Source organism: Myotis nattereri (genome assembly GCF_964212035.1).
Source record: "Myotis nattereri genome assembly, chromosome: 1".
Classification (NCBI taxonomy): domain Eukaryota; kingdom Metazoa; phylum Chordata; class Mammalia; order Chiroptera; family Vespertilionidae; genus Myotis; species Myotis nattereri.
The window spans coordinates 192494775-192519125 of record NC_138075.1 but is presented as its reverse complement, the minus strand read 5'-3'; the positions used below and the strand labels follow the sequence as shown (position 1 = coordinate 192519125).

The 24351-nt window shown below is 32.5% G+C and overlaps 1 protein-coding gene across 2 annotated transcripts in view; it reads left to right on the top strand.

Annotated features, from left to right (window-relative positions):
• The window catches only part of ADGRL3 (adhesion G protein-coupled receptor L3), a 771395-nt gene that overhangs the window by 745006 nt on the left and 2038 nt on the right, over positions 1-24351 (top strand). The window contains exons 25-27 of one of the 2 annotated variants that reach the window (XM_081093223.1): positions 1239-1335; positions 17724-17852; positions 22740-22757. In XM_081093223.1, the coding sequence (XP_080949349.1) occupies positions 1239-1335; positions 17724-17852; positions 22740-22757 (244 nt within the window). The remainder of the gene's footprint in view (positions 1-1238; positions 1336-17723; positions 17853-22739; positions 22758-24351) is intronic. The other variant, XM_081093222.1, reaches the window with a different exon arrangement.

The window sequence follows — 24351 nt, the reverse complement described above, 5'->3', positions numbered from 1 at the left end:
TAGCTATTTCATCCCTGGAAATTCTTCTGAAAGATTTTGTTTTCTCCTCCCAAGATTGTTAATACTCTTTTGATCTCTAACTCAATAAAATAACAAAATAAATAAACCAGAAAAATAATATCCCCAAAATGGGAAAATACCACATTGCTTTATTGAATTATCCAACACTTAGAATTTTGCATTTCAGAACATAAATAATGATGTAAGAATTTTTAGTTCTCTATAAAACTTCCTACTGTGAAACACTGAATAAGGGTAAATCAACTTCCTTTATCTCTTTCTTAAAAAAGAAACGTCAGGATAGTATGTAACCTTTAAAATTACATTGGTCCTCTTACAAATAAATGGAAATGTTAATTAAGTTCAGTAGAATCTTAATAATATTCTATGTTTCTTACCAAACTCTTTCTTACAAGATTTTTAATTCATGAACTAAATATTTTGTTAATAAAACTGACAATGTAGTAGATATTTAAATATCCTATTCCCATTAAAATTACAATAAAAATAATTTGTTTTGCCTTGGAAACTAAAATTATTAAATTCTAACTGTGTCAAGAACATTTCTATATATTTTTAACATGTTTAAATTGGTATAGTATGTTAAATTTATTCCTTTTCACAGTTATAATTGTTTTGTGTATAGGCACTTAGAATTATAGTTAACTAGAGGCCTGGTGCATGAAATTTGTGCACGGGGGGGGGGGGGTTGTCCCTCAGCCCAGCCTGCACCCTCTCCAATCTGGGACTTTCGAGGGATGTTTGACTGCCCATTTAGGCTGTCTCCCAACCGCTCACCTGCCTGCCTGCCTGATGGCCCCCTAACCACTCCCCTGCCAGCCTAATCAATGCCTAATTGCTCCCCTGCCGGCCTGGTTGCCCCTAACTGCCCTCAGCTGCAGGCCTGGTTGCCCCTAACTGCCCTCCCCTAAGGCCTGGTTGCCCACAACTGCCCTCCCCTGCTGGCCATCTTGTGTCCACATGGGGGTGGCCATCTTGTGTGTTGGAGTGAAGGTCAATTTGCACATTACTCTTTTATTAGATAGGATAAGAACAAATTATTATCATTGATTTATTTTCGGATGTTCTCATGCCACTGTACTGCCAGCATATAGATGTTGTATATTTGCCAGATGCCAAAAATAAAGGTCTCGTATAATTAAGAAAGAAAGAAAAATGATTTTTGTGAGAATTCACTACTTGGAGAGTTCATTTCCTTTTCCTTTTCTCCCATCAAGAGCCGAATTCGTAGAATGTGGAATGACACAGTCCGAAAGCAGTCAGAGTCTTCCTTCATTACTGGAGATATAAACAGTTCAGCGTCACTCAACAGAGGTAATTAGAAATGATTTTTCATATTTATTATAGTTGTGGTTACTGTAAGAAGTTATTAAATGCATTGCCTTTTTTTTTTTTTTTTGGTAACTTCTGGACCTTTCTCCATGTGATAGGAATATTGCAAAGATATAAAACCTGGTTGAGTGTAGTAGCAGTGTGTTCCATTATTCATAAGCCTTTTTTTCCATCCTGAATTTTCAGGAAATCTTTTTTGAAAGGAAGTTAGAAAACAAGAACTTTCTTTTTCTAGTCATCCGCCACTGCTATAAACTGGTGAGCTGTCAGGCCTCGTTGGAAGCAGTGAAAATGAGCAATTATGTGGCTATATAGTCTGCTAAGCATCATAGAGTTCCACATTGTCCCAGGTATAGAGCACTTTCATAGTCTTTGTGGAAGTAAAAATATACTGTCTAATACATACTTAAGGCAACCTGTGTATTTGGAGGGGAAAAAAATCACATCTTAATATCTAAAAACCTTATTCAGATAATATTGGATATTTAAAGATCTATATATATATATATATATATATATATATATATATATATATATATATATATATATGTATATATATATGTATGTATGTATGTATATATATATATGTATATGTTATGATTATTTTATGTGTGTGCTTCAGTAAAAATGTTTCTAGGTCATAATTTAGGTGTTTTTTTAAATGAACTTCACTTAATCTACCGTTTTGTTTATGGTTGATTTATTTTATATTCTCTTTCTTACTCTCTCATATAGTGCATGTGTGCAAGTGATTAGAATTAAATTGACTACAATAAAAATGCATAGATGCATTATTTGTGGAGAGCTAGAATACACTAGTCAGTGCAAGAAAATATTTAGAATACAATATAGTTTTATCTGGGAAGGTGGTGATTGTATAAGTTTATTCCAAAAATGTCTCCATCCTAAAAAAGACATTTCTGATGCATATATTCAGAACTTATTTTTATGATCCACATTATTATTTTTTCTTACCAAACTAGGATTATTAGTTTGGGCTAACATGTTTCTGTCAGCTTTTTGTCACATTAAATGCTACTTAGAAACAAATAATTTAACACAGTTATGGCTTATGATTAAGAAAGATTCAGATGCTCCTGCTCTGAAATTACTTTTTCTCAAGTAAATTGCATCCTATTAATATAAAATAATTTAGGATATGTTGTGTCCAAGTTGAATTTGTTACAGGGATCCATGTTATATATAACCTTAACTGATTTTCATACGTTACTTGGCAGTGATATAGTAACTATCATCGAGTGATAATATTGAGTATTCTATATCTCTTTTGCTTAAATAAGAACAGCGAGTGCAAATATACCTTCAAATATGAAGAAAATAAATTAAAATAAAACAAATCCCTTCTTGTATTTTGTTTCATTATTAGTTTATTTTTATTTGTTGTAGTATATTGATTTACATAATGTTGCTCAAATATTCTTCTTTTAACATTTAATTTTTAATTTTAATGGTTAGTTTGTAAAAATGTGTTTAGATATGAATACTCAAACTTTTTGACAAGCTTTGAAATTACAGAACACAAATGACTTAAAAATGCCTCCAAAGTTTAGGAACTAATTTGCTTCCATAGTGAAATATTTTCTTTAATTTTACAATAATCTCATGTATAGAAAATTTATAGGTATGCTCCTAGAAAAAAAGCTATCCTTATTAATAAGATTTATTATTAGAAGTATCTTACATGTAATGATTATAGAAACCATAGAATAATTGTTGTTTAAATAAAACATGAGATAATATGATTTTAATGGTGCACTGTTTGTTTGCCTGCTGTGAAGATGGATAAAATATGTAAAACTATTTTGACTATCATCATGATCTAAATTTATATAAAAAATAGTAAGGTATGTAACTTTTAGCAAAAACTTTCTAAATGCATATTTTATGACCTTGATTTTTAAGGTCAGTTGCATTAACCAATATAATATTGCTGTGCCATTTTAGTTCCTTCTCAAGAATTTTATCAAGTTGGAATATATAAAATACAGATGACTGGATCAATTTGAACTATATTTAAAGAAAATAATACTTTATATTGACTGATCATCTGTTTAAATCTATGTTTACAATATTTAGTTTTTAAAGATATTTCTTAAAGTTATTGAGGAAAGTATAAAATTTCTTGTGACAGCCGATAAGTTACTTTAATGATGACTTTGGGAGAGAGTGACATTGAATTTATGATTTGAAGTGTGTGCAGGCAGTGATCTTTTCCTTCAGGATATATATTCTTTCTTCCACTCAGTGGCTTTCACGGTGGAGACATCACAGTGATCTTCTTGATTTCCTATATTAATTTTCTAGTCCCCAAGTCAGAAACTCCTCGTTTTATTCTCCTCTCACTATTTTTTACCTTAGATGAGGGGAGTACTTTAAAATTTTATTTCTTCATATTATATCTCTGAAGATAGTCTTTAACCTCCTTCTTTAATCTTGTCTTATTTCCCAGGGTCCTATCTTCCCTGCATTCAGGCGTGTGTATCATATTTAGGTAGGTGGCATCCAAGATTCACTTTCCAGATAAACACTTCAGTCACCTCAGCAACATAATTATTCACCTCTGTTTATTCAAAAGATTACATTCTCTATTATTTAAAAAAATTAGGTCCTGCATCTTTACATCTTCATATATTCTAACTTCCCATTCATTCTTAGTTTCTTATAACTAGCAATTTTTAAATTTCCCTTTCTAAGTTAGGTAGTTTAAATCTCTTATTTTTGCCTTTAGAACAGATCTGGCCCTTGAAAACCACAAAACACTGTCTAAAATTAATCCTATTTTCACTGTAGGTTTTCTTTCCTATTCATACCACTGCCTAATTCATCAAAAGAATAATTGTTTGAAAAGTATTATTCTAAACAAGAAACCATCATTATCATCTCTGTGATCCATTAAAGATAAAGTATTTACCATGCCGTGCAGGATCCCTTCTCAATAGTTTTTATTTTTAAAAACCATTTCTAATATTCTATTCTTGAACCAACATGTTACATCTGACATATCTGATTTAAATTTCCCAATGAGATAGATGTGATTACTAATAGGATTTTACTCCTTGAAATCATAGGAAACCTTGGAAGATTTATTAATCATTTTCAATTTGTGTACTCATTCTTATATATTCTCTTTGGGATTTTGTTATTTGGACACCGCATCTCTTTAAAACTGTCTACTACGCTTGTCTTTAGAATAGCTATATTTATGAAGATGTTTTCTGAATATTCCCTATATATTTTCAAATATTTTCCCCCTGCCAACTTGATTGCTACAATGCTGTACACTCACACAGATCCAGAACTTCTTGAGGTCATACCACTGTTATACACAGATAGCAAGAGCTTTGCAAGAGCCCCAAGATGATTGTAAATTACAAAGTTTCAAGTAAGGTTACCTCTGATCCAAACCAAGTTTTCACAAACCCCACATTAGGGTTTATTCATTTGTTCATTTGAACATTTACTATTTCATGCACCTTAAAGTTAGTCCTTTATCCCCAAGCTCCTGTCAGGTCTATTGGAAACCTAATCCAAATTTCTAGCAACTCCAAATTCCTGGTAATCATAGAAACAATTTGTAGGCAGAGTAATCTTGTACACCTGTATCCCCTACCCTCAGTGTCTGCTGGCCAAATCTCGTCTTGAACAATTTAGATTAACATTGCCCCTGAAACATAAGTTAGACCCACAAATGAAGTATCTCCTGAGAAAGTTCTCTGGTACTTCAAGTAATTGTTAAACATTTCCACTCTTTTTGTAGATCTGTGTAGAAATTGGAATATTTTCTAAAATTAAACTTTAGTAGGCTTTATTTCATCATGAATAACATAATAGTAATACCCATTTTTTATTTAATTAGTTGAATCAACATCAGAAATGTCAGTTTAAAATCCAGTTTTGCTATGTAACTACTTATCAGTATGTTATAATTGAGTGAATTATAAAAAGGTACCTTCACCCCAACCCAGCTGTAGATTTTTTGCAAAAATATGCCCCATCTGAGTGGCAGATTTAGCAAAAAGGCATTTCTTATTTTAGAACAATGGCTTGGTTAGCATTATGGGTTTTTATTTTCCCCCACTTCCCATCCTCCATCTCATCACCTTCCCACACAACGCAATTCAGATTTTTATACATGGTGAACTGACCACTAATGCTGAATTTATTTAAGCCAAATTTGCTATATGGCAAAAGACTGATCTATTGATGGGTAGCACTTCTTTATTAAAGCTAATACATTTCCTCTAGTAGTGGTTCTCAACCTTCCTAATGCTGGGACCCTTTAATACAGTTCCTCATGTTGTGTTGACCCCCAACCATAAAATTATTTTTGTTGCTACTTCATAACTGTAATTTTGTTACTGTTATGAATCGTAATGTAAATATCTGATATGCAGGATGTATTTTCATTGTATGCGACCCACAGGTTGAGAACCACTGCTCTCGAGGTTCAGAGCCATATTCACCTGTACATGCATTCTCAGTAAGCTTATGTAATCAGTAAAACTATAATGGCCTGTGACAATCTTTTCATAAATTTTTAAGGTTCATTTTGACTCTCAGTGGCACACTACCTACTCAAAGGGGACCTCACTTGTTAGAAACATTATCAATACAACGGGGAAAGTTGCCATCAAAGAGACATTTGCAAGTAGTTGCCTTACTCACTGCAGTTATGTACAATAGTTTTGAGAATGGAGCCTGAACCCAGTGATTTTGCTAAATTGCTTAACTTCTCAATGTCTATACAATAGGGATCTAAGTAATACCCCCTCAGCAGGGCCCTGAGACTACTAAGTTACTTAATATATGTTTTTTGGTTACAACAGTGCCTGGAACATAAGTATTATTGTTATTATTCTTTTATTCAGAAATTTACTTCTGTTTCTACACCTAATAACTGGTTCTTGCCAGTACTCTCAAGTAATCAGATGTTAAAATTTATCATTTGCTCCCAAAGGTTTCTTTTCTTTTTTTAATCTTTATTTTCTAGTAATAGGTGGGAGGAATGAGGTTGTTATCTGAATGCCAAGTAAAAGAAATAATAATTTACCTAAGATGGTGCTACCCTTGAGGCTAACAAAAAGAAATAAGCTAAAACTGAATCGTCTCTTCTAAATCAGAAATTAAATGCAAATTACATATGCTTTAGTTGTACTTTTCACTTTTGATTTGTAACCATGTTTTAGCATTTAGGAAAAAAAGGTAAAATATTTCTCCTCCCTACCTTAGATAATGATATAAGCAAACACTGTCTTCTCTTCCTTCAAACCCTCTCCTACCCTCCAAGAACACTAGGTTAATTCAGACAGCTCTGCTAAATACCCAGTTCTGTAGCAGAGCAGGGCTGCGACTCATTCCTGTTTTAAACTCATGTCTTCTCAGAGCCTGTATTTCCCGGGAGGTTGGTCAATGAGACAGAAGAAACTCCACAATAAATCACCTGCCACCTCATTAATATTCAAGCTACTAAGCATATTTTGTTTTTATGGTTTTAAAGAAAATACAAATGAAAAGTATAAGTGGTGTTTCACGGTGATTAATGATTTCTGTAAATTAAAGCTACTAGGGTGACACACTCATATTCATTCACTGCACTTTATTAATGTCAGTAATATAGTTCGGTTTATATGAGTGATATATGCCATATCGCTCCAAAGCCTTGCTCTTTTGAAGGATTATAAAATCCTTGTTTGTAAATATTAACTAGATCCTAATATAATCTGACACCTATTTGTGAATTTTTTAACAGCAATTAATGATGTGCCTAAGAGTACTTTGCATAGTTAACATATCAGATTGGCCTATATAATAAATTTTTGTTATGAGCAAGTATTAAGATGATGAATGCAAATATAGTAAGTATCCTATGGCATGTATACATTTTTTATTTGAAATTTGCCATTATATTTAGTATTCTTTTACCTTTATTTTCTTGATTTACAAATGAAGCAACCGTGCTCCCTATTAATTTCTTTCCTTTGTACATGTCATCAATAAAGACAATCAGAAAATGTACAATAAGGAAATCTGTGTTAGAAAAAGCAGTTTAATAGCACAAAAGCAAAATAAGTACAGATCTTAAGTAAGATGCTGTGTCAACAAGATAATTAAGCAATGCTATAACTATCCTGATTTCTAACTGAAGGAGATGAAATAATTTTCAGAATGAACTCTCCATTGAGAAATGAAATATACAAAATATTGATTTCTAGTCAGAGGCAAATGTTCTTGCTATAATTTATTAGCAGAAACTGAAAAAGAAAAAACTTTTAAATGCTTGCCCAGTGTGTCCTTCGAGTGCTTTGCTTTTAATTTTCTCTTTGATACATATTTTTCAAATCATCCAGCCTCTCACAGCCAATTAAACAATAAAAATTATTATTATTTTTATTATTTCCTTCACAAAGAGAATTCTTTATGTAGCATAGATTTCTCATTTTAGGGTTTATTACCTTATTGTCATATGTATAATTGGCAGTTATCTCTTACCTCTTCGTCATCAAACAAGCTACATGAGATATCCTGTTAACCTCTAAATATAGTGCTATGGGACATTTCTACTTAATTTTGAAATATTACTGTTGTTTCATATAAGTTATGAAGCATATAATTTTTCAAAAATATCATATTTTTTAGAACTTAATGTGAATACTCCAACTTTATCATCAGAAATTACTAGTATTATTTTCTCTAATAGAATACAATATGTCCTTTTATAGTACTTGGTAAATTAGGGATTTCTTCTTTGGCCTGCACAGCTATCATTTATATATTGCACACTGTCCATTATTCATTATCCATTTTCTTTGTATCCATGAAGAAGTTGGGGTTTTTGGTAACTTGTCCAAGATCACATGGCTAGTAAAGGGCAAAGTCTAGATTCCAAACAAGGTTTTCTAACCACAAAGCCCTACTCATGATAACAAAACATTTTATTCTTTTTTTATGATAACAGTTTCTCGTGAAGGTTGCTGAAGCTAGAATAAAGAAATTTTCCAAGAATTATTTCAAAATTATTTTTATCATCTCACATGGATATAAGATATTATTAGCAGCACAATTATTCATATCTTAACTTCTTATTTTCCTTTCACTAATTTTGTTTGCTAAGTACAGTCCTTTAGTGTGGTTTTATTGTATTCATTTTTTTGAGGGGGGCGGGAGCTTTAGAATATTGTGGCGAGCCCGGCCAGTGTTTCTCAGTGGTCGAGTATCAACCTATAAACAGTTCAATTCTGGGTCAGGGCATGCCCTGGTTGCAAGCTCAATCCCCAGTAGGGGCTGGCATGAGGCAGCTGATCAGTGATTCTCATCATTGGCTTCTCTTTTTCTCCCTCTCCCGTCCTCTCTGAAATCAATAGAAATATATTTATAAAATAAAATACTATGCATATATGGGGAGATAGATTGGCCAATACATATTACTTTTATAAAACTATTTGATGTGGAGGATGCTGAATTATTATACATTATTGTTCAATTGCAAGACTTAGGTTGCAAGAAGAATTTTATAATTATTCTTTCCTGGATGCTATCAAGGTGTTGGTAGAATCCTTTTATCTTAATTCTTAATTCATTATACTTCAGTAAAAGGATGAACATTTTAATTAGGAAAGAGATTCTGTTAATAAATCAGGTAAATAACTTCTGCCTATAATCACTTAGTAATAGAGCCAAAGATACAGCTTTTCCCAGATCATTGTGCTCATGAACTGTATATTTCTTAAAACTATGTTCTCTGTCAGGACAACATAGCAATGCCTAGAACAAGTAGAAAATCTATTTGAGCTTATTTCAAATAGATAGTGATAATGTTAAATATTAAACTTCTTATTGCTTTTATGTGCTAATTTGGTTTTAATAAAATGGACATGTATTATAACTCAAAATTTAAAAACAAAACCTAATCATCTGAAAAAAATGTTCTTACTGTAGTATAAACATAAAGGTTATGATGATATAAATGGTATATAATTTCGAAAGTTAAGAGAGCGATTACTTTTCAAATTATTTTTCCTAAGAAATATATTAACTTATATCTGATATTTTTAAAAGTGCATAGAAATTAATTCAATTACATAAAAAATAAAATGTGAAAGGAGGATCTACATTTAAGAAAATTGGAAGAATCTACATTTAGAAAAAAGATAAGTTGCTATTATCAATAATTATGTAGTATCCAATTAAAACAGTACCTTAGGAATTGCATACAAAGGCTTGCACTTTGTATAGCTCACCTTTATGTACTGCATGCTATTGAAAGTAAATGCTTATGTGATAAGTTCTCCTACGATTCTCATAATAGGCTTCATCATAGTGTATCATCACGGAATGTGGGTGCTTTAAAAACTAAGACAAGTTACCCATCACATTCATAGAAAGTAATTTACAGCCTCAGAACCCCACTACTTAATTAAGATTTGAGAGGATTGAAGGAAGATAGTTAATCTCAATATAGAAAAAATAGAAACAATTTAAGTTTCCCAAAACATCCTCAGTCTAAATAGAATAGATTTGATTATGATTATATAAGTCTTCTCTGAACAAGATTGTCAAGAATATCTTTATTCACAGACACCTTATTTTAATTCATATCTACTTCGCTCAGACATACTTTTTCAAATTTAAAATTCAAACTTTAGCCAGGCTAGACCTTCTGCATGTAACCTTATATAATTGGCACAGTATAAGACAGTATGCCAATACAGGGCAGAGAATTATATGAAAAGTTATATTTTCTTCATGTTGTTTTATATTGTTAAATAGTATACTTTTCTTTGTTCTGAGTTTTATTTTATTCAGCAAAAATGCATAAGCAATATGTGACTTACAAATAAATACAGCTGTGGGATTGACCACATACACATACTATATACTATATTCTTACTTAAAATAATTGTGATTTACTGCTATATTTCCTGTGGTTAAAGAAACTTGGCCCGTTATCTTTAGGTTCAGTATTCTTTATGGTCAGTATTATGACAAAGAAATATTGGGAGAAAGTATAAACAACCCAGATTAACGAACAAAATATCAGCGGATAGAGTATCAGCCTGTGGACTGAAGGGTCCCGAGTTCGATTCTGGTCAAGGGCATATGTCTGGGTTGCGGGCTCGATCCCCGTGAGGGGCATGCAGGAGGCAACCATCAATGATTCTCTCTCATCATTGATGTTTCTATCTCTCTCTCCCTCTCCCTTCCTCTCTGAAATCAATAAAAAGATATTTTAAAAAAAGAATGTTTAAAAATTGATAAATGAAATTCAACAACTATATTTATGTGTGTGTGTGTATATATATACATATATGTATATATATATATGTATGTATGTATATGTATGTATCAGCAAAAGATAAGAACAAGCAATTCACAGAATAGGAAATCCTTATGGCCAATAAACATGTGAAACATTATCTCATCTCTTTGGTAAACGGTAATGCAATGTATAACACTATATAATTGACAAAAATGTCAGTCTGACAATATCAAGTCCTACCTAGAATCTGAGAAATATATACTGTTCATGGAAGTGTGAATTGGTACAAACACATTTAGTAGCATTTTGAAAATATGTTAACATAGGACCCAGTAATTTCACTTTTAAGTATTTATTGTAGAAAAATGTATGTGTCTGGACAAGAAGACAAGTATAAAGACAGTTAGTTCAAAACAAAGAATAGAGTAGATAATCTCTAGGGTTCACAACTCCAAAGCTCTGAATTTATATATTAAAATAGAGGCAACACCTCTGGATTCAGCATATTTCATTTTTTATTGAACTAACAATAACCCAATCTGTACTCTGGAGAAAACATGTCATTGAAATCCATATTAATAGATCCCCAGTGAATGAATTATCTATTAAAAGAATCTAAAGTATTTCAGAATCATTTGGAAAAAATTTAATAGGCTGGTTGATTAAATTTTAATAGCAGACTTGTTGGTTATTGAAAGTACACAGTGTGATAAATCAAGGTGTCATCTCTTCAATTTATGACTTCAGAAAAAATGATGAAAGAGTTCTTGGCTTTCAAGAAAATATTTCTTCCTTGACACTGTAATTGAATTAATTGTTTGAATACAAAGAATAAAAAATAGAAAACTATGGTTTCTCTGGTTTTTAAAGTTACTTTAACTTTTTAAAAAATATATTTTTTTATTGATTTCAGAGAGGAAGGGAGAGGGAGAGAGAGAAATATCAATAATGAGAGAGAATCACTGATGGGCTGCCTCCTGCACGCCCCACACAGGAATCTAGCCCGCAACCCAGGCATGTGCCCTGACCGGGAATTGACCTGTGACCTCCTGGTTCATAGGTCAATGTTCAACCACTGAGCCACACTGGCAGGGCACTTTATTTAACTTTTAAGTACAGCGTGAAGATTCTGTTAGTTTTATTATAAACAACTCAGTCTTGATTTAATGGCTGTTTCTATTTTATAAAAAGACCTTTATAATTTAACTAATCATTGCTTGCACTGTCTTTCAGTAGATTTTTTGTTACATAGAAAAACAAAAAATGTTTGTATGGAAAATAATACAAGAATAAGCTCTGTGTTTCGTGTACCCACAGCTATAAACCCACTTTTGCCCCACCTGTATTTACTTGCACAAAATAAAGTCTCCACTATGGGCCAAAATTAAGGTGTGAAGTCAAAAGCAGAGGCATTATTTAATCATAACTCCGCTTTATCTATAACTGTGATTTAAGTATATCAGCCAATGTATATATAATGAAAACGACTCCATAAAAGAAAAGCATCAAATCAAGGGAGAGGGAACCAAGAGAGAATGGAATGAAGGATAATGTATCTTAAGGAAGAAATAATTGGCCGATTAAAAGTGTTTTATTGAGGAAAAACAGAACATTTATCATCCTATATATTTATAAATTATAAGAATTTGAATATTGAGGCATATTCAATGTGACTGCTAAAAAAATGGCTGTATGGATTTGGTTCATTAGATCACTGCAGTCTTAAAATACAAAATTTGGCCCATTCAGTATGATCAAATAAGAATGTAAGTATGTTTGTTTGTTGTTGTTTCTTTAATGAAGTGTGAGGAGCAGAGCAGAATGATAATTCAAGTTATTTTAAGAGATTTTCAGTACACCTTTGTTAGCCTGCTGTCAGGAAGAAATGTTGCTGGAATTATGTTTCTGAATGATATAATACAGATTCAGGTGAGATCCAACTGTCATCTTTCTTCAGATCTGCTCTTTACTTCATCATTTTAAAGCACAGCCATCTGCCTTAGATACTTTTCTCAGTCCTCAATTATATGTGTCACACTGAACTGGCCAAGAAGGTGCTGTCATTCAGAGCCTCCCAATGTCAAAACACCTATTTTCATGCGGAAAGACATATAACAGTTTTGTGGTAAAACTATACATTTGAAAAGAGTGTAATCATTATTTCATTCAGATTTCAGTCATTCAAAAATGTTTTCATCAGCCTCTATCTTCATGTACAAAGAAATAAAAGAAAAAAGAAAAAGACACCCTGGCCGGGCAGCTCGGTTGGTTGAAGTGTTGTCCTGTAGACCAAAAGGTTTCGGGTTCATTTCCCCATGAGGGCATGTACCTAGGTTGCTGCAGGTCCCATCCTCATTCCAGTGTGTATGGAAGGCAACAGATGGGTCTCTCTCTCTCTCTCTCTCTCTAAAAAAAAAAAAAAAACAAAACTAAATAAATAAAGATAAACATATCCTGGGGTAAGGATTTAAAAAACAAATAAAAAAAAACAAACACTCTTCTTAAAAATGACTATGGCTTTAACCGGTTTGGCTCAATGGATAGAGCATCGGCCCGTGGACTGAAGAAGGGTTTCTGGTTCCATTCCGGTAAAGGGCATGTACTTTGGTTGTGGACTCAATCCCCAATAGGGGGCATGCAGGAGGCAGCTGATCAATGTTTCTCTCTCATCGACGTTTCTAACTCTATCCCTCTTCCTTTCTCTCTGTAAAAATCAATAAAATATATATTTTTAAAAATGGCTATGATTTTACACGTAATCTTTACCAGTAGCTTTAGGGTTTGACTTTCAAGTAATTGTCAGAAAAAAACAGTCGTAAGTTTTTCATATGGATTATAAAAGTCCCATTTGCATTGTATTACACTGGCATCAGAAATAAAAGATTTTGTTGTAGGCCTTCTGTTGGCAGCTTTGTTGGTGATTTGTGTATAATGAAATTCAATGTGAATTCCTTTTCCATAATTTTATTAAAGAACTAACCCTTGTTTCTTACAGCAAATAAGCAGGTATGAGTAGACTATAGCCAAGATTTAGTGAGTCAGATAATTAAGGAACAACTATTTTTACATAGCCACTTTGAGCTTTCAGCTTTTTTTGCCCAATTTGAGCTTTATGTTTTAAGTCATGGGTTTTTCCCCACCCTACTTATTATCTACAATTAGTATTGAGTGTTTATTTCTGCTTTAAATGTTTCAATATTATAGTACCTGGTATATATAATGTTAGAAGGAAATAAATGACATTAGGAACTGCATAATTGACGCTGCTAAAAAAAGTACTCAAATTATAAGACTACTCATAGTTCATAAAATGACTTTTGTTTTAGATTCCCTCCATGCCATAGAGTTCACATAAGTGTTTTCCTTATTAAAGCAAATTTTCATAGAGATCTAGGGACTATTCTGGACAATTGAACAATGAAAAAATACCTAGTCCTCCCCGTTTTCCTGGGGCTTACATTCCAGTGAAATTAGCACATAAACATTCTCTCACATAAGCAGGGTTGTAACTTTCTTCCTCCCCACCCCAGCAGTAACTTACTTACATCTTCAAATTGACTTAACCAATAAGCTTAACTTTGCAGCTGAAAAACAGTGACAGATAGTCTGTAAACACTGATCTTCTTGGAAGTCTTCAGCGATTTCACAGCTATTAGAAGGGAAGTTTACAAATCAGAAGTTAGTTGGAGGGAAGAGCAATAGACAGTGTGGACAGAACCTTGGAAAACTGCAGTCGGAATTCAAAGAGACCTGAGTAAATTGGGGAAACAACTAGAAACAAACAGAATACAGTTCAACAGGCAAGCGAAATGCAGCGCAGCTCTAGAGAAAAGACCAAAGTAACTGCACATAAAAGGCAGAGCAAGACAGGTTCTGTGCAAGTTTGGGGGTAAGAGATCGGGGCATTGGCAACAAGATGTTTTTATTATTATTATTGTTGTTGTTGTTGTTGTTGTTGTTGTTGTTGTTGTTGTTGTTTTAAGCACATGAGTGCCACCTTTCAAGGTGTCATGGACATGCTTAAATGTGAGTGGGGAGTGCAGGGACCCTGTGGTAATAACTCCAAATTGCACTTGTTTTGGCTGGGGACAGAAAGTGCAATTTTCCCAGAAAGCCCTGAGTGTCCGTAAAGCATGAAAAAGGATTGAATTCTTTCACCAGGTGAATCAAATGAGGAACAATTGGTTGCTTACTCCAACATATCTCTCCTTTGAACTAGCAAACCCATAGAGGTTATTGGTAACTAACTATACTTCTTGCGAAACATGAATTATCAAACTTCATATTCTACTTGGATTTCCTGTGACTGAGCCCTCACTTGAATTATAACTCTCCATTTACAGGACTAAAGTTAGTTTCAGTGACATTAATTACTTTGGTTTCAAATGATGGGTGAAGTATAAAAGTGAACAATAGTAAAAAAGCAACTTAAAGTATGCTTCTGTTTCTATCAGAAAAGGGTCCTTAATAGCAACAATAAAAACAAACATGTTTAAGTTTTAAGTTATTTTTCTAAGTTCTTATGTGGTTTTGAATTTAACAGAACACAGATGGATCTCCAGTTATGACTGCATGTCACCCATTATGGCTGTGTAAGATGCAAACACATGGCTTATTTCCTGAAATTTTCCAGCTCTAGAGATCTGATAAGTTATATTGTCCTTTAAATCAAAAGGTGTTCACTATCCAATTTTGAGGTTAAAATATTTGCTTTATGACTAAGAATTTACTATGTGGGAAAGAGCTATAATTTCAAAAAAGTTAAAACTCCCAGGCCAAATTTTCCCTTCTCCTTTTTTACCATTTTCTACAAATGACTAAATGTTTTTGTTTATTCATTCAATATTGATTGCTTCTTATTTTGAGACTAGAGACCCAGTACACAAAAATTCGTGCACTGATAGGGTCCCTCCCTTCTCCCTGCTGGCCCTGCCCCCTGGTCAAACTCCCGGACGAATTCCAGGTTGAGGGGACAATTTGCATACTATGCTTTTATTATATAGGATCATTGTGGATTCACTTGCTGTTATATGAAATAATACGGAGATCATCTACTTTCAATTAGGTTTCCTTCAATAAATATCTTGTAAAACTATGCTACAATATCACATCTAGGATATTGACATTAATACAATCTACCCATCTGATTCAGATTTCTTCAATATTTCTTGTATTTAATTGTATTTGTGTGTGTGTGTGTGTGTGTGTGTGTGTGTGTTTAGTTCTATGCAATTCTACCACAAGAGTTTTTGTATACACCACCAAATCAAGATCCAGAGTAGTTCTATTACCACAGGATGCCTCATGTTGCCCTTGTATGACCATACCCCCTTCCATTTCTAACCCCTTGCAATCACTAATCTGTTCTCCATTTTGTAATTTTGTCATTTCAAGAATGTTATGTGTATAACTGAATCATACAGTATATAACTTTTAAGATTATCTTTTTTACTCAGTATTATTCCCTACGGATTCATGCACTTTAATATGGTATCAATAATTTGTTCTTTTTTATTGCTGAGTAGTGTTCCATGGTATGAATGCATCACAGACTGTTTAACCTGTTCACAGTTGAAGGACATCTTGACTGTTTCCCATTATGGGCTATAACAAATAAGTCTGCCATGAACGTCCATATACAGGTTTTTCTATAAATATCAGTTTCATTTCTCTGGGATATAAGTCCAAGGGTACAACTGGGGAGATAGTATGGTAATTGTACTTTTAGTTTTATAAGAAACTGCCAAACTATTTTCCAGAGTAGCTATACTGTTTTACAATCCCACCAGCAAAATATGAGCAATTCAATTTCTCTTCATACTTGCCATCATTTGATATTGTCACCATTTTTATTTTAAGTATTTTATTTTAAGCATGCCATCTTTATATCCTCTTCCAAGAAATGTCTCTTTATCCTTTTGGCCCATTTCTAATTAAAGTGTTGTCTCTGTGTGTGTGTGTGTGTGTGTGTGTATGTGTGTGTTATTGGTTGTTTTTTTTTTATTATTGTTGACTTTTGAGAGTTCTTTCTATATTCTATATACTAGCTCTTTGTTGGATTGTAAATATTTGTAAGTTTGTTTGCAAATATTTTCTCCTCATCTATAGATTATATTTTCATTCTCTAATATATATGTATATTTAAATTAGCATATACTAGCGTGTTGAACCTATTCCTATACAACTTGTGTCATTTTTTTCTTTCTTCATCATCTACCATAAATACACATTCTGTCTATCATTTCCATACATGCCCTAATTATATTTAATAAAACCGATCCTGTGATTTTTTGCTTCATTGTTAAATGGCTTGGAGGGTGGGAGGTTGCAACTCATACTGATGTTATGTTAGAAACTAAGAGTTGGAAGGATCTAGTTTTGTTACTTTGCTTTGCCAATGTCCAAACAACCAGTTGGAAAATGGAAAATATAATTATACTTGATACCATGAAGTTAATATTTTTAAAATATTTTAAAATAATACCTATATTATCATATTTGTCAATTAGTATGCTATGGTGTACTAATAAGAGTGATTATTTTATTTTATTTCAATTTAAATAATGGCTCTTTTTAAAAATTTAAAAAATGTCAAATTCTTCTGTTGTGTCAACAACTGCTCTCCAAATGAGTGTTTTAAATGTTGCCTTTATTCTTTTTTACTTTCATTGAAAACAGCCCAGTGGCTTCTGTGACTGAGGGGATGTTTGTTTAATTTTAGCTTTTCTTTCTTTGTTTTTAACTTTTTTTCAACTTTATTTTATGATTTGTTTGTATGGAAGATTGTATTTTGCTTTATTTTAATTTATTTAGCAAGCATGGGAATATATACTTGCTTATTCTTTGGAAAAGAGAGCACCCTAAATGTGGCTTAATCAACATTGTTAGTCATTTTATTTCTTCCCCATTGACTTGGATATGTGCATTGTTGGAAACGTGCTTTAGCGGCATATATTTTTCAGTCTAATTAGCTGCCTGCCTGTAATCAGGACTATATCAACTGTTGTCATTCTAAATGTTTCCTTTCTTTTTTTCAAACACATTTGCCTGATTGACCTGTTTTTTTCTCTGTCTTTTTATGGGGCTGCTCCAGGAGCCATGGCTAATCATCTTATAAGCAATGCTCTGCTTCGTCCGCATGGTACTAACAATCCCTATAATACATTGCTTGGGGAACCGGCGGTCTGTAACAACCCTTCTGTCAGCATGTACAACGCACAAGGTGTGCTGGAGTTTATCTTAATTTTTTTCAAGTCAGAGTCCCATTTTATGTAGCTTTTATGGCCACATTCTATTTTTCTTTCCTTCCTCCTGCCTTTCCTTTCTTTTGGAAGCAGACACACAGATTCCTTTCACCTTCTACCTCTCTTGGTGCTTTTATTTTCCATTTTCCTTAGGTTTTTTTCATAGTAAGAAATGGATTCCTTTCTTCTGATAAACAAATGCTTGATTCATCAATATGTGTTTGTTTCTTTGTAAAGTCATAAAATGTATTGTGGCTTGTCAGTACTTTTCTTGTTGTTGATTGATTTTGAGAAATGCGATATTTACCTAAGGTAAGTAAGATAAAGGAACACTTGAACCACTAGTCTTAATGTTATAAGATTAATAATAATCATATTCTGTTATACAATGAAGCACACTTTAGGCACAAAGCTTCAGTACTGATGAAAGCATTCATGTGGGCTCCAGGGAAAATTACATTAAACATGGAGGAAAGAACAGTGAACTGAACAGTAGCAATTCAGGATCTACCCTAGCTTTATATGGTCCCTATGAGCTGGTTCATGAAGGTCCCCAAATCCTTTTTCTATTGTTAAAAACAAGCCTTTTGAATATGGTTCCTCTACATTCTCTGGTTTTAAATGACAAAATTTAATTGCACCCTGGCCAGTATGGCTCAGTTGGTTGGGCATCATCCTGTGCAATGAAAGGTTGCTGGTTCGATTCCTGGGACTGGAGGTAGCCGTTTGATGCTCTGCTCTCACATGTTTCCTTATCTCTCTCCCTCTTCCTTCCTCCCTCTCTAAAAATTAATTTAAAATCTTTTTAAAAATTATTGTTTAGCAAACAAAAAGCATAAATCTCTTAAAACAATTTATAATATTAAAGACAAGACATTGAAAATATCCATATATCATATGTAAAGAGACCACAAGAAAATAATATTCAAATAAAAGCTTTATAATCCTACTCAGATGTACTTATTTAAAATTATATTTCAAAGAAAATTCACTATAGACAGAGACGTCCGAGATTCCTTCAAGTTAGATGTGATAGATTAGGAGTATTTAACATTTCCAGGCGATTTTGAATAAAATGTATATTAATCCTCCGTGAGAATCTTTGTGGGAGGCTTTGGTTTATTTTACCTTTTCAGTCAGAGGTAAATGATTAGGGGCATGAGTGGCTAAAACTTGGTGTGAATGCCCATTCCAGAAAAGTATCTTTGCTTCAGCATGGCCATTGGGTATCTAAAACCATCTGACCTTTCCAGGTGACCTTGCCAAATAAAAAATGATGCTTTTAAATTATTTCTGAATACCAAAGTCAGTAATCCAGAAGTGACTTCAGGAATACAGTCAAATTGTTTGTCAATAGGATAAAATAATTAAGCAAACTTTACATTTTATTGCTCCTTTAAGGCCCATGTATCCAAGAAGCATAGAATTTTAGAATCAAAAGAAGGAATAGGTTCATTAGGTCCTCCTCATGACATTGCTGAAGTGATTTCTCTAATATGACCCTTCCAGCTCAGGATCTCATACACAGTGACACTTGAACAAGAGGAGTTAGGAGTGCCCATCCCCCTATGCAGTCAAAATCTGCATATAACTTTTGATACCCCTAAAACTTAACTGCTAATAGCCTCCTGTTTTCTACAAGCATTAGCAATTGCATAAACAAGCTATTAACTCTTAGTGTGTATGTTGTATCAAATATTGTAGTCTTACAATAAAGCTAGAGAAAAGAAAATGTTATTATGAAAATCATATTTACAGTATTTATTTTAAAAATTCATTTATATGTGGACCCACACAGTTCAAACCCATGGCGTTCAGTGGTCAACTGCATTTAACTGTTGAATTGCTCCATTTGTTGTATGTATTCTTTTCCTTCCACCTAGCTGAAATTTGCCTCTGGTCATGATGCTTAGATTTGCCCTCTAGAGCAAAGAGCAAAGCATTCTGCTCTCTGTTGCAGTCCTTTCGATACTTGAAAGCAGCTAACCTGTCTTCTTTTAGTCCTCTATTTCCCTAGGAAAATAACTCAATGCCATCAACGTGAGATAGTTTCTAGGTCCTTCTTCATAGTCACCCTCCCTCCCCCCGTAAATCTTCTCTCATTTGTCAATGTTCCTATTTCATTGTAGCATTCAATAAAGTATATTTTGCCAAAGGCACCAGATGTGGTTTAGCAGAACAGTTTACCAGACCTCATAACGGCCTTTTTAAAAATTTGGGCTATGTGACAGATAACTGTGTCATCATAAACATTTTAAAGTGTGCTGACAGTAAGTTTTGAGTGATGTTAAATGAAGATTTACAGCATATCTGCAAATTAAATCTATTCCACATTATTCACACAGAGAAATGTTGGAAATTGTTTTAAAACTAGCAACAAATGTAGATAGCATTTTGTTTCAATTTTTATTATTCTAATATAGTCTCTGGTGTCTTATATAATGAAAAATTTAATAATTATCATTCTATATTTTTTTCCTGATTTAATATCTGCTTTCTTGACTTATTTTCTTTTTATTGCTATCCCAAATTAGGAGATTTTTCTAAGGATGAAACACTTCCGTAAACACTATCAAAATGAAATTCCCATGATGCAAAAGTTAAAATAATAATATATATATACTTAAAGTTTATTTCTGTGGAATTTATTACTGGATATTGTTATTAAGATCATCAATAAATACACAAAGGATTCTTCTGAATGGATTTGTGGTTTATGCCAGTAAACTAAATCAATTCTACTGAATTTCCTTAATGATAAGATAGCAAATAATTTTATTCATGTTTTTCAGAGTCAGAAGTGGAATTGTTCAGCTATTTGATGTTTAAATATTTTTAAGATGTTAATAAACTATGGTAGTGCTTAAAATAATTCTTTTTACAATTGACGCAAAATAAATCTTGGTGATTGTCATTTGCTACTAATCTTATGCTTTCAGATGAATGCACTTATTTTCTTACTGGCAAGGTGAAATCTTACATGAAATATAGGTGGCTCGGTATGTACTGGAGTGGTTTATGTTGAAGTACCACTTAATTCTGTTCTATGGGTCCTCTGATTCAGTTGCACCAATTCCATCCAAACAAAGAAGCATTCATATTTAAAGTACCCATTTTTGTTTGTAATGCCTTTATTTAAAATATGTAAAGATGTGTTTATAGTGGTACTGAAGCTTATTGTTATTAATAAAGATGAATTGGATTTAGATTGTCTTTGGAAATATTTAAAACTTCATGCATAGTATTTCTGGACCATTATCTTTTTGTCAATATTGGACAATTCAATTTTTGTTAGACCAATTTCATTATACATAAACCTGTCAACAAAACATAATATAGAGAGGAATTCATGATTTTCTAAAATAATGTACATTTTAAAGTAATTTAATTCAGTTCTAAAACTTTAAAGACAGTTACATCCTTAGGTTGGGATATAGCGAAGAATACATTATAGTTGGTAAGGATACAAGGTCATATTATAAAATATATAAATAAATATTCAAAGCCCAAGGCAGATGTGAAGAGAACGAGATGGCAGTATCCAGAGCAAATCCAGATTTCCTTTCTGGTCCCAGTTCTGCCACTCCGTGCAGGGTAGTTAGGTAAGGCTCAGCCTCTCGTGGCTGCAGTTTCCTCATCTCTGAGAAGCAGGGATTGAACTTATTATCTTTCATGTGCTTCCTAGTTCTAAAATTCTGTCATTTAAGGAGGGAGCTATAATGAACCTACAAACAATTACCCTTTGCTTTACTGGTCTGGCTTTCTATTTCCAGTTCCCCTTTTAAAGCTATTTTGAAAATTTAAAAGAAATTCCTCTGCATTTTGAAATATTGTTGGTCTTTTGCTGAGAACCAAATAAACTTTTAAAGTACACACACCTTATTTCTAAAGCAGTGGTTAAATTCTAACAAGCCAGAATCTCTTGAAATGATCTAGCCCAGTGAATTTGCAGGAGTATTTGTGTGTGTGATGATGATTTAACCTTCCTGTAAACAGAATCACAAAGAGCAGTTCTTTTGACCTGATTAAAATATGGGGTTTTTTAGAAACATGATTTCACTAGGATTGTTTTTAATGGACCAGTTCAAAAATGTTTGATTGCATATGATTGTGCAGCAACCCAGAAGAAAATTATATTGATGGTGGTATTCCCCCGCTCCCTCACATTTTCTTGATACAGAATAATGATTGGATTTAACCTTTTTTCTTTCTCCATAGTTATACAACTTTTGAATATGAGCTCCAGAAATGACAGTATTGATCAGTATTATTTACAAATGATAATAATCATTTATATAGTACAGTAGGGGAAAGATAATCTTTGTACATGCAAAGAGAAAATAAATATGGGAAAAATTATGAAAACCTTCAACTATAGCTTCTCTGTATATAAGCAAAAAGCTTTATAATTTTGCTGAAAAATTTTAAAGTTAAATAACATTTCTTAGAAGCAGGTATTTTCTAAAATACATAAATACACACACATATATATATAATATTAAAATGTAATTATGGAAATATTCATGGCTTGCCCTCAAATATTTATTTTCCTTGGTTGGTGTGATAATCTTAACTTTAAAAAAAAGTGTATTTGTTTGAAATTTACAAACTGTAGAAACGCTTATTAAAGACTCATTTTACTAGCATGTGTTAAGGTGGGGTTTTTATTTTCTGACTAACATTTCAGTATTTTTAATTATGATAAACCATGTAACACAGACTCATGAATTTGGGGGCAGTGAAAATTATTTCCTTTGACTCTTTTTTCTGCATATCATCAATTTGCTTTTTACTCATGTTTCTTCTACTGTCGCTGTAAGCTTACTTGTTGTTTTTTCTTTCCTTTTCTTCATGCTGTCGTTTAGAGCCCTACAGAGAGACAAGTATGGGAGTAAAGCTAAACATTGCATATCAAATGTAATTTTTTTTAGTTCACTTTTATTGCATCACATATAGATGATGTAGTGATTAAAAACAGTTCATCTCACAATTTAAAAACTAAAGAACCTATGAATTGACTTATATAAATATATGTTAATAGAGATTAGACGCTTTTGTTGTCTGATTCTTTTACTGTGTCACATAATCAACATAGTTGTTAAGTCTCATGTAATGTTTGTGTGAGTTAAATTGTTTTTAAATTAAGCATTTATTTTTGCTAATTCATAAACTTTTAATTTTTATTAGTACATTTCATCATACCAATATATGTCATATGCAACATGCCCACTTTAATTTTACTATGGCTGTTTTCAACTCGTACCTAATGCATTGACAACAGAAATAATAAACATGTTTCAATGCATCAGTCACACGACCATAACCATCAAGCCTACCATAGCAGCCTCTGCAGCAGCCATCACCCATCACATACGGCCCTTTAAAAAGCATTTACTTTTTTTTCCTTAACATTGTGGATTTGTCTACAAGATAGCGTATAACATGAAAATAAATTGCTTCACCCTATGTCTGTGATGGCTGCTTTTTAATGTATTTTATGCACTGCTGTTTTAGAAAACCATGTTACTTGAACACAGAGTATCCATCAGATGTCTATCTAAAAATTGACCAATTTGGGACACTTTATTGAAACCAGCAGTGAAATAGTTCAGTTTTGGTAAACAATTGCGTCACAGATATAGAATGAATGCTATATTTTCACAAGTTAGCAGTACATTGAGAAGTTAATGAATTATTCAATTAATTGTTCTGTAAAGCAATACCCTTTCTTATTTACCACTATTGGTCGAATGTTTGTGTTTGATTTTCTTTTGTGGTTGCATTTGAAGAGATTTATGGAATTATAGATCTTGGATTTCTGTTCATTCAAGAGAATGCAAAAACCTTGAATAAGCATGTGGTCAAATTTATTTCACTATAGCTGTTTCTTCCCAGAATACAATGTTTAATCAATCTCTTCTTAAGCCTAAAGTTTAATATATAACACAAAGTAATCACTCATTATGAAATGGAAACTTTAATTTTCACACTATGTTTTTAGGAACCAGATCAAATTCTTTTGTATTATTATCTTAATGACCCTAAATAATTACTAATGGGTTAATCTATAATAGCAACCAAAGTGCTTACAGCAGAAAAAAAAAAGTAGAAAGTAAAGACAAATATTTTTCTTTTGAAAGTTCCTATGTGCAAATTATTTTGATGTGCCACTCATTTGACTAAACATTATTTTATGACTACATCATTCTGACAAATTTAACATAATCCTTTTGTGGTTTTGTATGTAGGAATTACTTTTAATATTACAGAATTATATATCAAATTATTAGAAAGCGCTTGATTCATTTATTTGGACCAGTATATTCAAAGTACCACACAGGAATTATGTTACTACTATACCTATTCCAATGTTAAGACAACATGTAAAATTAAAGGTAACTAATTATTGAATTGACTTTGATGTGTATAAATTGAAAGTTATGACTGATTATACCAAAGTTTTGCTCCCTTGCCCCC